Raw genomic sequence first — 17437 nt, forward strand, 5'->3', positions numbered from 1 at the left:
ACGCTGTACTCGATCTCAATCTACGCTGTACCCCGGCCACCACCTTAGAATCGACCATAGGAATGCTGAGAGCCACTCACCATAAGCCCTACTGCTGTAAGGCTGATATTCAGCTCCTTGGTCTGCGAGGCGAAGGCAGCAGCGCAGCTTAGCACCCGGCAAAGACAGCGAGGCCCGGCGCAGCCCAACAGATCACCATCTACCCTGGACCCAGCCACATCTAAACTGGATCCGGCCTCCATCAAGACTGAACCCTGCCTCCATTTACGCTGGTCCCGGTCACCATCTACGCTGTACCCCGGCCACCACCTAAGTTGGAACCGACCATAGGAATGCTGAGAGCCACTCACCATAAGCCCTACTGCTTTAAGGCTGATATTCAGCTCCTTGGTCTGCGAGGCGAAGGCAGCAGCGCAGCTTAGCACCCGGCAAAGACAGCGAGGCCCGGCGCAGCCCAACAGATCACCATCTACCCTGGACCCAGCCACATCTAAACTGGATCCGGCCTCCATCAAGACTGAACCCTGCCTCCACCTACGCTGGTCCCGGTCACCATCTACGCTGTACCCCGGCCACCACCTAAGTTGGAACCGACCATAGGAATGCTGAGAGCCACTCACCATAAGCCCTACTGCTGTGAGACTGATATTCAGCTCCTTGGTCTGCGAGGCAAATGCAGCAGCGCAGCTTAGCACCCGGCAAAGACAGCGAGGCCCGGCGCAGCCCAACAGATCACCATCTACCCTGGACCCAGCCACATCTAAACTGGATCCGGCCTCCATCAAGACTGAACCCTGCCTCCACCTACGCTGGTCCCGGTCACCATCTACGCTGTACCCCGGCCAACATTGGAACCGGAGGTGTGGAAAGCCACTCACCATAAGCCCTACAGCTGTGAGGCTGATATTCAGCTCCTTGGTCTGCGAAGCGAAGGCAGCAGCGCAGCTTAGCACCCGGCGCAGACAGCGAGGCCCAGCGCAGCCCAACAAGTCACCGGCTACCACTTGTGCGCACTGGAATGCTGAGCGGATCAGCTGTTCACTGCGGGAAGAAACATTGTGGCTAATTATCAACAAAAGAATAAGCATAGAACTGGGACAAGATATATACAAGAATAACACAGACAACAGCACATCAGACTACACATTTTCGTTGCAAAATAAATTGCTCCTATTACATTACATTACATTACTCCACAGTGTAGTTTGATGTGTCGTCGCCTGTACTTTAAAGACCGCACTAAAGCCTGGTCCGTGAGCACGTAGAATTTCGTCCAATGACCCCAAGCTACCCATCCTTATCGCTCGCGCGTAATTATATTGCTGTCGCGACTGTGCGACGAGCGCCCGCAGTGAGTGTGCGTAGCCCGCAATGTAGCTTGGGGACATTGGACAAAATTCTACGTGCTCACGGACCGGGCTTTACGTACAAACCTCGAGGCGTCGAGTTCTACTTTTGAAGACTACATTGGCAGGCCTTAGTGAGCTCGGTAGGGCATAGCCTAGCCGAAACGCGAGCTCTCTGAAACAAGCCTTAAAGTTTTAATAGTCGAGAGCTCAAACCAATAGACTTCAAAAGAGCTCGAGTCGTAGAAAAAAGAAGAAAGACCAGGTGTGGTAACAAATCTGGCGTTATGAGCCGGTAGAAGCCATGAGGTAATCACCAATGTCTCAGGCAGTATGTACCTACCTGTGGTGGTCCAAGATGGCGGAGATGACGTCCATCATGAGCGGCCAGGCGGCGCCGAGCTGGTCTCCTAATGAGTGGAGTAGACGCGCGGCGCATTCCAACTGACGCGCGCGCACGTCACAATGACGCACTGAGCACAGTTCTGCTAGAGCAGGGCTTCCCTAACTTATTGGAGACGTACCCCCTTTCGACCATTCAAAACATTCCGCACCCCCCAAACGAGTCAAAATTATTTAGTGGTCGTATCGAGCAGTCTGGAATGCAATGCATTCTCTCAGCGGTCGCAGGTTTTTTATACTTAAGTACACAGATGGCCCGCGTCCCGCTTCAAAGGTCTTTGCCTGCCCTGGGGGGCACGCCTTCCTCTTTAGGAATCAAAGGCTAGAGGCTTTAGCAGGAGATACGGTATGTACCCACCTGTGGTGGTCCAAGATGGCGGAGATGACGTCCATCATGAGCGGCCAGGCGGCGCCGAGCTGGTCTCCTAATGAATGGAGTAGACGCGCGGCGCATTCCAACTGACGCGCGCGCACGTCACAATGACGCACTGAGCACAGTTCTGCTAGAGCAGGGCTTCCCTAACTTATTGGAGACGTACCCCCTTTCGACCATCCAAAACATTCCGCACCCCCCAAACCAGTCAAAACTATTTAGTGGTCGTATCGAGCAGTCTGGAATGCAATGCATTCTCTCAGCGGTCGCAGGTTTTTTATACTTAAGTACACAGATGGCCCGCGTCCCGCTTTAAAGGTCTTTGCCTCCCCTGGGGGCACGCCTTCCTCTTTGGGAATCAAAGGCTAGAGGCTTTAGCAGGAGATACAGTATGTACTCACCTGTGGTGGTCCAGGATGGCGGAGATGACGTCCATCATGAGCGGCCAGGCGGCGCCGAGCTGGTCTCCTAATGAGTGGAGCAGGCGCGCGGCGCATTCTAACTGACGCGCGCGCACGTCACAGTGACGCACTGAGCACAGTTCTGCTAAGGGCTCCAGCAGGAGACGCTGCCGAGCCTGCGAATCATCATCAAAAAAGGGTGTTATTCTTAAAATGCCGTGGTGATTTGTGAAAGTTTACAATACCCATAGATGGAGAAAGTTAATGGTGTTAAGTGAAATAAAGGACGTCGCACATTTATCGTTTAGGCGCGATTGGTCCAATTCGCTATTGGTCCAATTACGAATTCACTTTTTTCTGCAATAGTAGTAAAAGTTGAATAACCGCCTTATTTCTTTCATTTTGGTTATCCTTTTATTTTGGACCAATTACGAATTGGACCAATAGCGAATTGGACCAATCGCGCCTAAACGACATTTATCAACCCGGAATGGGATCGTAACCGTATCATCTGGAGGCTGTCAGTATTCCTTGTTTGTACACTTCAGTCAATCCTGTTCCAGTTCTACGAAATTCCGCACGAACATCAATCACATGAGTCTCAAAATCATCAGGTAATTTTAGTCTCCAATGCAGAAGCACGACCCCATCCAATTTGTCAGAAGCAAAGAAAGAAATGGACGACAGCGCTGAACGCAGGCCGCTACCAATCGATCAACATGTAAAGCATTGGGGGAGGCCTATGTCCCTATGTTCAGCAGTGGACGTGCTATGGCTGAAATGATAGTGATGAAAGAAAGAAATCTTCTACCTCTAGAGGCCTACAATCATCTATCCACCTCTAGAGACCTACAATCCACACACTCCCAGACGGTGAAGGAAATATTTTGGAGAAGATATTTTGAACTTGAATTTTAGTGGTATAATGCTTACCTCAGTAACCAAATTGGGATTATTGTGATGGTATTGGAAAGCTGCCTGGACCAAGTACGTGATAGCTTCCACTCCCCATTCCCTCATCCTTATATGGGGGTGTTGGCAAACCTAAAAGCAAAAATAGTTTTTAAGCGATTTTCGACGTTATTCTTCAGGACATAAAAGGTAAATTATATTGAAACATACTTCCAGAAGGTGATTGGTTATAGGCCTCCACATTACTTCTATCCTGTGCATGTTGGCTAAACCAGTTTCTAATAGCTTTGCGACGGCGAAGAGAGATGGTTCCTGTAAGACAAACAAAAAATGTAAACAACCAAAATATGTACGTATATTATCATTTCTGTTTTGGTAAAAAAGCAAGGATATTTAGATGACTTCTATCTAGTCTAATTCTAGAGAACGGTTACTAAACATGTACCGTAAATCTACTATATAAAAATAAGTCGGGTTTTCCTCCCTGACGCTATAACTCCAGAACGCACGAACCGATTTCCACAGTTTTGCATTCGTTGGAAAGGTCTCGGGCTCCGTGAGGTTTATAGCAAAGAAAATTCGGGAAAAGGGGGTAAAACGGGATCCACGCGTACGAAGTCGCGGGCGGCCGCTAGTCACTTACAAAATAGCATCTGTAAAAAGTACATGAGATGTCAAAGTGTTAACCTTGATACGCCGTTTGTACAGTCAGCGTCAAATAGTTCGTGGCACGAAAAGTAGCCAAAAAGTTCGCAACACGTCTTTGTTACAATTAGAATAAGGTTGTGTTGTAAAATTTTAGGCCACGAACTAATTGACAATCAATCATGTATAAGTCACATTTTCAAACATCACAAAAAATTTCGTTCTCGAAAGATACATATCAGCCTTGCTACATTCTCACCCTGTTAGAATAAGCCAGCTCCATCGCTTCATTGGACAGCTTGCAAAGCGCGTCGATTAGGTGGTGTAACGCCACGTCATCCAGGTTCTTTGACGACTCGAATACTCGGGACAACATGGCCGATAGGGCTGCGGATAAAAACTCATTTATTCAAGTAGGTTTTTAAAAAGCACTTTTACACGTCCCCGTATTAACCCTACCACTGCTTCGGGACAATAAATGGGCCAGTGCTGAGAAGAAGCAGCGCAAGAAACTCAGTCTATATTGTCAGCCTCTTTTTCAAGGGTGAAATAATATTATGGTTTGGCATAATCTATGGTAATGATAAGTTCGGGACTATTTGTTAGTGGTTTTTGGACCATTAGTTCTATGGTTGGTTCGGTATGCGAAAGAAAGTGCTCGTGTTATGAAATTCGCGCAATGAATGCTCGCATTCCAAATTTTTCTAACGAGTACTGGTTAATGTAAATGTTTTTGATAGTAATAAATAAAAGGACATGAGCACTTGTTTATAAGAACATCAGATCATCAGCTACAGTTCCAGCTACCCGTTTCCGTTTTTTCTCTCGCTTTAATTAAATGGCGACTCTTTGAGATAGAACGAGACGAAATGACGGAAATGGGTAGCTTTACAAGCGTAAAACAACGAAGGTTTTTAAACTAAACTATTTTGGATAAATAAATCTTAAATTAACATATAACAAAACAAGTAGTAAAACCTCGAATACAAGAAATTACAAACCACAGAGTCTGTATGTCCCTCTCACACTAACAGCATATTGAATACCCGAGACATGACAACATCTGATGTCAAAAACTTCAAAACTTTTATACATTTAAGCCATTTAGGCCATACTTATAAGCGCCCCCTGGTGTGACAAAAACAAAACGTGTACATCAGGCAACATTAGAGCAGTGTCAAACAATAAAACAACAGTGCGACAGCCGGACAACACAAATAATATACAGTAGTGACGTATGGTGGCACTGGTGACATCTATATTATGTAAAAAACTAAAATGAAATCTTCTTTTTCTTTTGTTTAATGGCAATTAAACCTCTGAGAGGTTTATTATTGCCAGTGTCAAGTGGAAAATGATAAATCGAACGCTACTATAGTTAGACAACACTGAAGTTTCCCAAATATTTACAGGAAGGCGCTACTATCAATTATTATTATTAATAGTTCCGATTCTGCCACTTGGCGTTTCACGCCCGTATTCACAAACATTAATATGAGGTCTCACAGTGCTCGTGGACGCACAGGGTCACACACAAACCAATCACAGAGGTCTATTCAACGCTGTGCATTCGATTTGCTGCTTCACTTAAGCAAGTATCGTTTGTGAGTACGGGCGTCAGTATCGTTGTATTTTAAATCGAACGATACACCCGTTCAAAATTACTAAACGTCAACAATGTCACCACACGCACACTGTAACGGTCAGCAAGCCCGCCCCAGTGCGAAACAAGCTGATTAGCCGTATCTATCGCGGCCATTTTGAAAACGACAGACTTAAGTTTTTCAAAATGGCCGCGTCGAGTGTAAAATGTCACTGTACCACTCATGACTCCGAGTGACTCGGCCACGGGGACTTGCTGACCTGCGAACGATTGTTAGTGTACACGTTACACGCAAAATAATTGCACTAAATACATGATAATGACAGTAAAACATATTTGCTACACAACATTTTAAAAATAAGTTGCTGGAAAGAAGAGTTAAGAGGAAATTTTGTAGTGTTTGGAGCGGTCTTTTCATTAGCGATTTGATCGACAATCGGGAATTTGACACGAGTATTTTGCCATCTTTTATACGAGCTGCCAAATCGGACCAATCACATATTTGTTATTTATTATGAATGCATGTAATTATTATGAACGATTCGAAACTAAAAAGCGAATAATATGAAAATTGACGATGATCTCGATTTTCAGGACTAAATTATTATTGTTGTTCAATGTTAAGCGTCATATTTGTACTGTTTTGAGTTATCAATAGATGGCGCTGCGTGTAGGTTAAATCGCGGTATGTAAGTTTTTGACGGCCCATACATATAGCTAAATTTGGTTTGGGAGAAGTGAGGCTTTTTGGGACTTGTACAATTGTATTTGCATTTGTACGATGAAGCCTGGACTGTAAACTGTTTGTATACCTATTACAAATAAATAAATAAATTTGATTTAAATGCGAACAGCGGCCTAGTTCGTGTCTTGAAAGATCTGAATGGCCTGAATGAATCTGGCCAGAATGTCTATGCCTTCAGTACTCACCAGGCAGGTCGGCCATGACGGCAGACGTGCTCATGACGGCGTTGGCGTCTGCACTCGCGCGGCTGGCCTTCATGCTGCCGCCGGTAGACGGCTTCAGGCCCAGGATCCACACCTGAGGGGAAAACGTAGTCACATTATAATTATTACATATTACTGATGCGATTGCTACCATGTACCTTAATTTTGAGCGTGTTTTTTGTTGCAAGCGCCATGATCACGGAGTAAATTATAATATTACTAGCTGACCCGGCGAACTTCGTACCGCCTTAGCGTAGACATTTTCTTAATATTTTTTTCCGTAAGAACCATCCTTGGACTTCCACAAACATTAAAAAAAAAGAATTATCGAAATCGGTTCAGCCGTTCACACGTGATGCCGTGACAACGCGAAACGGGTTTCATTTTTATATATATAGATTAGTGACCATGAAAGTTTAAAACAATATGTAGTCACATTATATCGTTATTTTCAAAGGAATTCTGTCACTGCTGGAAAAAGGCCTCCCTTACGGATTTCTACAACCTACAACGCCCGGCTGTATTTTTATGTCGGAAAATACTTTTTTACTGGATGAAGCGGACGACCAGTGGGTTATTTGGGACTCTCCTCGCCAGGGACTGCTCACTTAAGTCCGAAGGGCGGGTCTGATACACTTAAACCCTACGGTGTTCACCGGAGTCCAATGAAACGGAGTCGTGAGTTATTATAAATTGGACATTCGTCTCCAGCTCCGTTTCAGACTAGGGCTCGCTTTCGAGCGAGCTACTTCAGTTCGAGGGGAATAACGACACTGCTACACTATCAGCATTTAGGTCTTCGAACTCCTCTTATGTTCTTCTGGCTAATTTCGTTGCGGGTCCAATGACAGTTTAACTTTTCCCCGGGACAAACTTGACCTTCACTGGTTGGGTTTTTATTGGCGGTCAAGCTGTAGATCCTGGCTACACAGGAGTTGTAGCGGTGGGAATAGTCTCGTTATCAGCATTTAGGTGTTTCTCATGATCTTCACCAGATCGTTGGTACACCGAGTGAAAGGCCTGCTGGATGGTGTCTCCGTCGCCTTATCGCGTCACGTGATGACGTCACCAGGTTCCGTGACGTAACCAGGTTCACTCTTACCAGGTGCTGCAGCGTGGTGAGCACCGGCAGCCAGGCCTGCTGGATGGTGTCTCCGTCGCCTCGTGGCGTCACTGGTGACGTCACCAGGTTCCGTGACGTAACCAGGTTCACTCTTACCAGGTGCTGCAGCGTGGTGAGCACCGGCAGCCAGGTCTGCTGGATGGTGTCTCCGTCGCCTTGTCGCGTCACGTGGTGACGTCACCAGGTTCCGTGACTTCACCAGGTTCCGTGACGTCACCAGGTTCACACTCTTACCAGGTGCTGCAGCGTAGTGAGCACCGGCAGCCAGGCCTGCTGGATGGTGTCTCCGTCGCCTCGTCGCGTCACGTGGTGTCGTCACCAGGTTCCGTGACGCCACCAGGTTCACTCTTACCAGGTGCTGCAGCGTGGTGAGCACCGGCAGCCAGGCCTGCTGGATGGTGTCTCCGTCGCCTCGTCGCGTCACGTGGTGACGTCACCAGGTTCCGTGACGCCACCAGGTTCACTCTTACCAGGTGCTGCAGCGTGGTGAGCACCGGCAGCCAGGCCTGCTGGATGGTGTCTCCGTCGCCTCGTCGCGTCACGTGGTGACGTCACGAGGTTCCGTGACGTAACCAGGTTCACACTCTTACCAGGTGCTGCAGCGTAGTAAGCACCGGTAGCCAGGCCTGCTGGATGGTGTCTCCGTCGCGCTGCGCTGCGCACAGCAGCGCCCTCATAGCTGTCACGTGGCGTGACGTCACCATCACGAACGACTGCTGTTGACCTGCAATACCACATGGTTTTAATATGGTCAAGAGTTTGAAAGATATCTTAATAGTTCTTGGAATGATTCTGATGAAGCTTTTGTATTACAAAGAATCAGGATTTGGTTGAAAAACAATTTGTCGCTTCATAGATAAAAAACGGGGAAAGTTCTGTGATGGTTTTCCGGAAGAATTTCAGCCAAAGGACGTCCACTGCTGGAAAAAGGCCTCCCCAAATGACTTCCGCATCGCCTGGTTGGTAGCGGCCTGCATCCAGCGTCTTGCGGGTGGACGTCCTACGCTGCGTTTTCCGGTACGTGGTCATCCCTCCAGAACATTGTTGCCCCATCGGCCTTCAGTTCTGCGTACGTGTAGTAAAAGACGTCCATCGCTGCCCGCATCCAGGTGCTTTCCGCGTGTTTCTCTAGATCAGTGTTTTTCAACCTTTTTCATGACACGACCCTCCCACCGTTTAGTGTGAAAAAATAGTTGGCGACCCCCCGACCGTTCGCGTTTTTTTTTCATGCATTTTATAATGCTACAAAGATGTTTGTAGGGACCGAATACTTCAATCCATATAACATTTTCATGCATTCGCATAATTAGATTTCGGATAAATCTGTCTTTTTAACTAATGTTTTTTTTACTGAGGTAGTTTTTAAGACCTCTCGCGCCCCCCTAAAGAGGCTTCGCGACCCCCCAGGGGTCCAAAGGTTGAAAAACACTGCTCTAGATCGTCGGTCCTCGGCGTGGAAGGCTTGCCCCAAAATTGTTTTAAGACACTTCACTCACCCGTGGGCAGCGAGGCGGACGGCAGCGGCGTGCCCACCCAGACGACCTGGTGCCGGTAGTCGGGGTCGGGCGGCGGCGGCGGCTCCCTTCGCCAGGGGCACGGCAGCGCGCCCAGGGCTGGCACGCAGTATTGAGCTGGTAAGGCTGCACGACAGAGAGCGCTGATGCACGCGTCGCGGCCTACTGCGTGACCCACCTGATGGTGGAAAATGCAACTGATGATATGGGTATTCCCTTTCCAAAATGTAATATTGAACGGTCATATACTGATCAAAATGTTGGCGAAAATGAGCAAAAACTTTGTAAGAGGTTTATTCGCAAACTGCGTTACGAGTACATGAACTAGCAAATATTTAAACTTTCTGAAAATTAGTCCAAGAGTTCTGTTGCGATACATTAAACTCATCGATGATTTGTAGTCTGAAATGTCTGAATGTTTGAGAAACCCTTTCACAGAACTAAACACCAGTAAATTTCCCACCTCTCGTTTCCACCGCTGCAACTCCTGTGTAGCCAGGATCTACAGCTTGACCGCCAACAAAAACCCAACCAGTGAAGGTAAGTTTGTCCCGGGGGAAAGTAAAAACCAGTAAGTTGTTGATATATTGTGTCTATTATCTAAGTCAGACTTGTCTACTCTCGATTCCACCTGATGATTCTCATTTCCATTGATCTTTTTTTATCATTTCCACTACCTACTCACTTTTCCACTAACTCTGGCGAGGCACTGTATGGCTCGCAGGATGTTCTCCAGTTCCCCAATACTCGCTTCGGCCAGAACTGAGAGGCCCCACACAAGCCCGCACCACGATGATTTCAATAGCTGTCAACAGAAAAATATAGCTGTAACATAGTCTAAGGTATAAGAAAACACACCGACACTATTGTGTAGGAAAACAGTATAGTCCCACGATTCTGAAACGTCAAGTTAGTAGCTCCATACTGACAACGTCATAGTTGAGACGGTTCATTGTTGGACATCTATCTATATCTGGAAAGATTTATTAACTGTATCAAATATGTAAAACTAAACGACATTCTACCGGTGCCATTTCACTATGTGAGGATAGTTGGATGTAAAATTCTTTCACAATAGCATATGATTCTCAATTTATCAAAATGTGGGTGGGGCAATTTATAGCCGCGCCCACAAGTAATGTTATCTCACTCACCTGTAGTTTCAACTGCATCTCTTTCTCGTCATCCTCATCTGCTTTTTGGAGAACATTGGAGTTCTGGTCTGCTTCACCATTGAGGCCATTGTTAGTGACATCTTTCGCATCACCTTTGGATTCTGATTCTGTAACATACACATCTTTTAGCAATCTATAAAATATGTTTTAAATTAGACTGCAGTGTAGACTGTTGTTTATTTATACCTTTTTGATTATTTCCGTTTTTATTCGAGTTCACTTCTGTGTCGGTTTCGCTTTGGCCATCTTCGTATATTTCTTGTAACCTGAAAATTATTTATTAAGTTTGTAAATTAGTTGTAAAAATCTTTGAATTGTAAATAAACAGGGTGTCCACTGCAAATGTTCGAAAAAATTCCCTGACTTTTCCCTGACTTTCCCTGACAATTTTTTCAAAATTCCCTGACCAACTATGTAACAGCGNAATATCTATTATTGTGTTAACAACGTCACTCATTACTAAAAGATTGAGGCAATGATGGTGTAACTTGAAAAGCATTATGTGAAAGTAATAATGTATGTAGTAATTCCGGGAAAGCATGTTTGCATAGGTGAAAGTGTAGATGCGTGTAAAGTTTAAGTTGTGTTGGAAGTTGAAAGTGTATGTGTGGGTGAGTTTGAAATTGTTGGTGGTAGTGAGTGTACGTGTGAGTTTGTTTTTGTTCATGATTGTGTTTGGATATGAATAATGTGTGTGTTAGTATGTACGTGTTAGTGTCGTGCCGGGTGAGGAGTGGTGTGTTCACTGAGAAATATAAATGACAAAATATAAATAGATTTTCACAGTATATGATAAACAGTCCGCAAAAATTATACAAAATACCTAGTCTGTCACAGAAAAACATCGCATTGGATACATAATTAACGGTGTAAAACAAAATAAAAATAAAAAAGGGTTGAACCTTTCTAGCCGCTACTGTGAAGATGCCTCCCGCGAAGAAGGTGAGGTAGTAGCCGGGGTAGAAGCCGTGCCACACGGCCGACAGCGCGTAGACGCGCGCGGTGCGCCACGCCGCGCCGCCGCGCTCGTACGCTACGTTCCGAAGCCACGCGTTCGTGTTTTTGTTCCAGCTGGCCAGTCCCATGCGGAAGTTTTGCGCAAACTGCCATCGAACACATTTATCTTTTAAATTATTTGCACACAATAAACGCACAAAGGTCGCATTGCATTTGAAAATTAATTGTTTTGTTAAATATTTCGCTCTCCACTCTGCATAGAACCTTAAAGTAAGAAACAAAACAAAGCAATATTACCTCGAATCCAAACACATCTATGTTGCTCATTTTGTCCCACTTGGGTTCGCCATCATTGTCGTAGCCGTTGAAACCCATTCCGGAATTGTTGCAAATGGCTTCAGAGAGCAACCACGCGTGGTAATACTTGCAGCGCACAACTAGGACGCAAAGGTGCGCGTACCACAGTAGGTACAGCGCTGACCACGATCGGGAAACTTCAGATGTGGGGTCATTTAATTCTGTAATACCAACACATAATTCATTAGAAAGAACTTAAACAATTACAAAATAGAAATTCTGGAGTAGGTTATAGACCGCCCTGTACACAATAAATTAATTATATCCATTCCGTGTTAGCGAATGTAACTATTATAATTGAAAGCAAACACAATTATTTCGTATTCGTAAACACCGCGAGTATTAAAAAAAGTTCTTTGAAGTTTCCCAAAAACGCTCCATACAAACGACCGCTTATGGCCTTGCTTACACATACTTTTTCAACTGTATTGTTGTTATTATTTATTTAACCGAAAACAGGTTAGTTACATCATATAAAAAAGTCAAGAACGGCTGGACCGATTTTAACCTTTGGAAGGCAACAGGGGTGACTGGTCACCCCACCAGTTCAAAAAAGTCTTGATACGATTAGTTGCTGATGTTGTGTCTTTCTGTCGTTTGGTCTATTCTCTAATTGGAGGGAAAGCTATCAGTCGCTTTCGTCAACATATAGCGTTAGGTTCCTGTTTTTGATATTTTGACACTGCTGGGGTGACTCATCACCCCTGTTGCCTTTTACGTATACTTTATTTTTTCGTGTTGCTAAAGTAAATGATTGGTTTTGGAGTAAAAATTACTTTGTTTTCGGATGGTCAAATCGAAAAATACATTTATAGACTTGCTGATGTCAATTCCTATGACAAACGCTGTTCAGATGATAATAAGGTTTCCAAAATTGAAGATAATATCACAGTTCAGTCGGAGGAGGAAGACTTTATTTCCATTAGCGAAAAATTGTTACGACGATGAAGTTCTACTAGCACAATTCGAACATAACGTGCTACTATGTAAGAACGGACATGTTTGGTCTTCTTGGTTCCATCACCTTGGAGTCAAACATCACGACGAAATATAGTAACTGTTGCGAGAGATACGAGAATTATAGAGCAATTACACATACATTCTAAATATGAACTAGGGACCTCCTGAGGGTGCACCTTTAGCAAAGTTACAGAAGCAGGCAAGGTGAGTGCTGTGTCAAAGAAAACTGGACAAAAAAGTTAAGACATCTCGTATAAAATGTCAACTACCCTCATGCCCTCAACATCGCAAAGATATTTGCTTTAACTGTGATTAATGTTAAAAAAATATTTATTAAAAATATATAAACTGTTAAATGAAAGCATTTTTAGTTTTATAATGAAACAAAGTAATAGATCTTATCATTAATTAGTTTGATTTTTCATCACAATGCTATTTATTTTAAATTGAATTTGTGGGGTGACTGGTCACCCCTGTTGCCTTTTACGTATACAAAAAAAGTGTTGCCTGCCGAAGGTTAAAGATCTGATTTGTTAAATTCGTCTCCGCTCTGAATAGCAGAATAACTACTAAAATATCGGAAAATATTACAATCCGGAATTAGAATGTTTCAAAATAAGTAGGACGTCTCCAGTTCTTGTGTTCTAAAAATAATATCAGCTTTGCTCTTTTCTCAGAAATGCATACGGATTCACACAAGGACCACCACTGCGTTATTATTTTTGATGCAATGTTATAGTATACCTATTCCCACAGAATAATAATAAGTACTACGTACTATTCCTTCTTTTTTTATAGTAGTATTATTATTGTAAGACAATAAAATATACTGACCTTCTAGAACTGACAGTGAATATTTCTTTGCGAGTGTCAGATATAGCACCGCCGCCGCAACGGACCCCACTACCTTGTAGAAGACAGCACGCCGCGGGGATGGCTCCGCACCTTGTTTGTCTTTATCAGTCTGTAAATCGAATGATGATTATTTTACAAACTGGCATAAATATTTTGTTTACCCACGCCCACAATAATTAAAAAGGGTATCCTACTAATATTATAAATGCGAAAGTTTGGATGTCTGGATGTCAGGATGTCAGGATCACGCAAAAACTACTGAACGGATTTTGATGAAACTTAACAGTATTATTGTTTATAACCCAGAATAACATATTTTATAGGCTATAATTTATGACGATCTGTGACAAACTAAATTTCACGCGGGTGAAGCCGCGGGCAAAAGCTAGTAACTTATAAACCGAATAATTTCAGCAAATATAAATATCAGTTCTATATTATTTATCCTACTTAAATTACGCCATCATCGAAATTGTTTTGAATATAATTTTATTATTTGAGAATGCATTTCGTGCCTATTTCAATATTTTTGAAATGATAAAACTATGTTACAATCTCTCCTGTTAGGTACTTAATTAGTACTGTGATAAAAAACGAGTAAACACTTGTTGGTTTTAGATGATGGAAACTGCAACAGGGTGTCCACTGCAAATGTTCGAAAAAATTCCCTGACTTTTCCCTGACTTTCCCTGACATTTTTTTCAAAATTCCCTGACCAACTATGTATACANACGACGGATACCAATGTCAAATGGGATGTAAACTGAGATACCCACAAAAAAAAAAAAAAAAAAATATCCTCAACTAACAGTGCGTAAACTGGCATCACCGTACGTGATACTACATAGTTCTTATTTCTAATCTCGAGGACAAAGCACGAGCATAATTAATAAGTTAACCGACGGAATAATTCAAACTCTTGTTTTTTACCCAGGAAATATCGTTATTAGCAACCGGTTGCTAAGACAGGTAATAGCCCCGCGGGTCTCTAATCAAGCAGCAGCTTGTGTACGCACGGCCTGTCGAGTACATCAACGGTGTAGGATGATAAACAATCTGCTATGCATAGCGTCTGATAGGGTCAATCGACGTCACCCAAATGCGACAGGCTCGTTCATCTCTTGGAACAGGCACTAAGTCACATTAATTAGCTTAATGAGACACTGTTTGTGAGTAATGATTGAACGTATCTGTTCAGGAGTGGATGGAATGGAACACTTGAGTGTAAGGTAATGTAAAGTGGCAACTGTCTTAATATTATACTCGTAGTAATAGACACTCCGCAGACTGTAGACTTTTGTCAGCCGATACTGTTAATTTCTGTTTTTTTTAAAGAAGAAGATACTGTTAATCAATATGAACTTGTATGGAAGTGCGCAAATTACACCAATTTGGTATCGAATCCTCATACAAATTGGAAGCCGACCTAACTATCGGCCGACTTAGTCTGTAGTCTGCGGGGTTCTAAAAAGAACAAACATTCGCTAATTCCAAAACTACGAAGGCCGTCGGAGGTTTAACTAATACCTGTTAATTGATAGTACCCAGTTACTCATTACTTACTTCTCGAACCTTAACTTGGAACTCCTCGTATGTTCTTTTGATTAATTTCGTTGCGGGTCTAATGAGTTTAACTTTCCCCCGGGACAAACTTGGCCTTCACTGGTTGGTTTTTTATTGGCGATCAAGCTGTTAGTAGATCTTGGGTACACAGGAGTTGCAGCGGTGAGAACGTTCAGTCCCTTAAGAAGTTACTCATTACTCACTTACGCTAGTTCAGATCAGAATGTAGCCAAGTTGAAGATGCTCTTGTTTTTACGCATGGCAAATGCAATGTACTTCACACATCCTACTTTGTAGGCTTCAAATAATGTGATCTCTAACAAAGTTACCTTGGCTCGGAGAACATACAACGTACAAAATTAATCAAGACTTCCTCAACAATATTAAACCTGACGTCTGCACTAGCTAGGTTTGCCACGATGAATGCACCGAGCGAGACATACGCCAACTCGATTAGGCTAGATTAACCATGCGGTATGAACTGGGCCACGGGAAGATTCAGGTTTTACATGTTGAGTCGCTAGCATGTGAAGCAAACAAAGAAAGACCAATTTTTCTATCGTCATAATCATCTATTTTCGATTTTGGATCAGTTTATAAATCAGTCAGTCAATAAAACCCGTTACCTTTATGTTAAAAAAGTAAGTAATAAATGGCGTAAACTTTGTCAGGGCCTCGTAAAAGGTAAGAAAATATAACTTTTCGACCATTTGCTAACGACCAAATTAATATATTATTTTTATTACACCTCAAAGGATATACCTACAATCGTACACTAAGGTTAGGTTGCACCATCTTACTTTAGACAAAAGTAAAAAATCTGTCAATCTCCATACAAAAAACACCGGATATCGTTATAGTTACGGTCAAAGTTAGGTGGTGACACTCAGCTTAATTGTTACTTTTTTACTAACCAGCTTAGCCATAGACATACATACATCTGCAGTTGATTAGTCCACAAACTGCAGTACAAACTAGGTCAGCGGGATTTTTATGAAGTTGCGACCTCACCTGCGTTGTTAGCAGAGTTGAGCTGTCAATTTTAAAAGCTTAGTTGAAGTTAATTCCAGCTGCCTGACCGGTCTGTCCATTGATTAAAAGTTTTGACTTCATTCATTAGTCTGGTATGTAAAGTTAGCCGAGCCAATTTTTAGTCGGCTTTTGTTTTTTGTTGACTTTTTTAAACCTTAGTTGGAGCGGCAGATGGTTTTAATTCGCAAGGTTCTGTCAATTAAAAAATAAACATATAAAAATACTGTGTTTTAAAGTTAAATAGACCTGTAAACAACATAGCTTTATCATGACAGCACATTGAGGCTGAGTTGCACCTACTTACTTTAAGTTTAACAAACGTCAAAAATCTATCAAACTCCATAAAAAATACCTGTTACTGTTATCGTTAATGAAAGTTGGTGCAACTCAGCCTGAGGATTTTCTCCTGATGTGAAAATATCTCAGAATAATTTTCAGCAACTGAACTGAACCCAAACCTAAATATCAGATATTAAATTTTAAATAACCCTTTAAAATTCAAAAGCCAAATCCTAAGGCTAATTAAAAACAGCTAACAATAATTAATAAGCTGAAATGCTGTAAAGGCTGCTTTACGACATTCGTATTGAAGTAATACGGTGTAAGGCACAACAATAGAAGTATTGTTCCACGCTAACTAGGTTGGCCACGATAAATGCACTGCTCGAGACACGTCCCGAACTTGATTAATCTTGATTAGCAGCTGTGTGGAACGGGAGACGTTTATTTTTAATATCTCGGTTGTAGTGCGACAGATGTTAGTAATATTTGTAGTTTCAGAAACATAATATACTTTTTTAAATCCTAAACTTCTAAAAATATTAAATCTTTGTAAAAATTTAGAGATCCTGAAAACCGTTTGGGATGTATGAAGCTCTATACCTACATTTTACAGAATATATATATATTTTTTTTGCTTTAAGTACCTACCCTTAAGTAACATAAGATAATTATGTGATTTGTATTTTTTATGAGTATGTGAATTAAGTTCCTGTTTACTATCTATTGGAAAGTGTGTAAAAATGATTTTATAAATTAACGTGAATGCCAGAAATATGCCATTATCACTGATGTTAATGCGTATGTGTTTTTTGCTTTAGAAATAACCAACTTTACTATGAACGAATATTATGACGCGCTTAATCCACTGCACTTTAAATCCAAAACTATATCTCGCTATAAAATATTGCAGCAACCAAATAACTCACACATATGACGTAAGATAGAGCCTGGAATTTATCGCAGTCCCTAAATCTCGCTCTGGGCGTGTT

The 17437-nt window shown here is 42.7% G+C and overlaps 2 protein-coding genes across 7 annotated transcripts in view; both read right to left on the bottom strand.

Annotated features, from left to right (window-relative positions):
- The window catches only part of mon2 (Mon2 homolog, regulator of endosome-to-Golgi trafficking), a 30194-nt gene extending 19487 nt beyond the window's left edge, over positions 1 to 10707 (bottom strand). For 3 of the 6 annotated variants that reach the window (XM_028322997.1, XM_028322995.1, XM_028322996.1), the window contains exons 1-12: positions 10629 to 10707; positions 10422 to 10549; positions 9953 to 10072; positions 9250 to 9445; positions 8344 to 8477; positions 6613 to 6724; positions 5901 to 5942; positions 4339 to 4466; positions 3645 to 3746; positions 3456 to 3566; positions 2523 to 2698; positions 879 to 1041 (exon numbers count right to left, since the gene is read on the bottom strand). In XM_028322997.1, coding sequence (XP_028178798.1) covers positions 879 to 1041; positions 2523 to 2698; positions 3456 to 3566; positions 3645 to 3746; positions 4339 to 4466; positions 5901 to 5942; positions 6613 to 6724; positions 8344 to 8477; positions 9250 to 9445; positions 9953 to 10072; positions 10422 to 10439 — 1302 coding nt within the window. In that variant the 5' untranslated portion in view covers positions 10440 to 10549; positions 10629 to 10707. Of the gene's footprint in view, positions 1 to 878; positions 1042 to 2522; positions 2699 to 3455; positions 3567 to 3644; positions 3747 to 4338; positions 4467 to 5900; positions 5943 to 6612; positions 6725 to 7732; positions 7786 to 7987; positions 8041 to 8343; positions 8478 to 9249; positions 9446 to 9952; positions 10073 to 10421; positions 10550 to 10628 lie in introns of those variants that run through there. The other 3 variants (XM_028322999.1, XM_028323001.1, XM_028323000.1) reach the window with 3 other exon arrangements.
- Positions 10708 to 10891: 184 nt separating this feature from the next.
- LOC114366215 (lysophospholipid acyltransferase 1-like) lies at positions 10892 to 13695 on the bottom strand (the record flags this gene model as incomplete). Its single annotated transcript, XM_028323008.1, has 3 exons — positions 10892 to 11545; positions 11697 to 11917; positions 13551 to 13695. Coding segments are annotated over 3 exons (1020 nt in total), but the record flags the coding sequence as incomplete, so codon positions are not given.
- Between the last annotated feature and the right edge of the window lie 3742 nt (positions 13696 to 17437).

Source organism: Ostrinia furnacalis, unplaced genomic scaffold (assembly GCF_004193835.3).
Source record: "Ostrinia furnacalis isolate ACB-3 unplaced genomic scaffold, ASM419383v2 OfSCF0587, whole genome shotgun sequence".
NCBI lineage: Eukaryota > Metazoa > Arthropoda > Insecta > Lepidoptera > Crambidae > Ostrinia > Ostrinia furnacalis.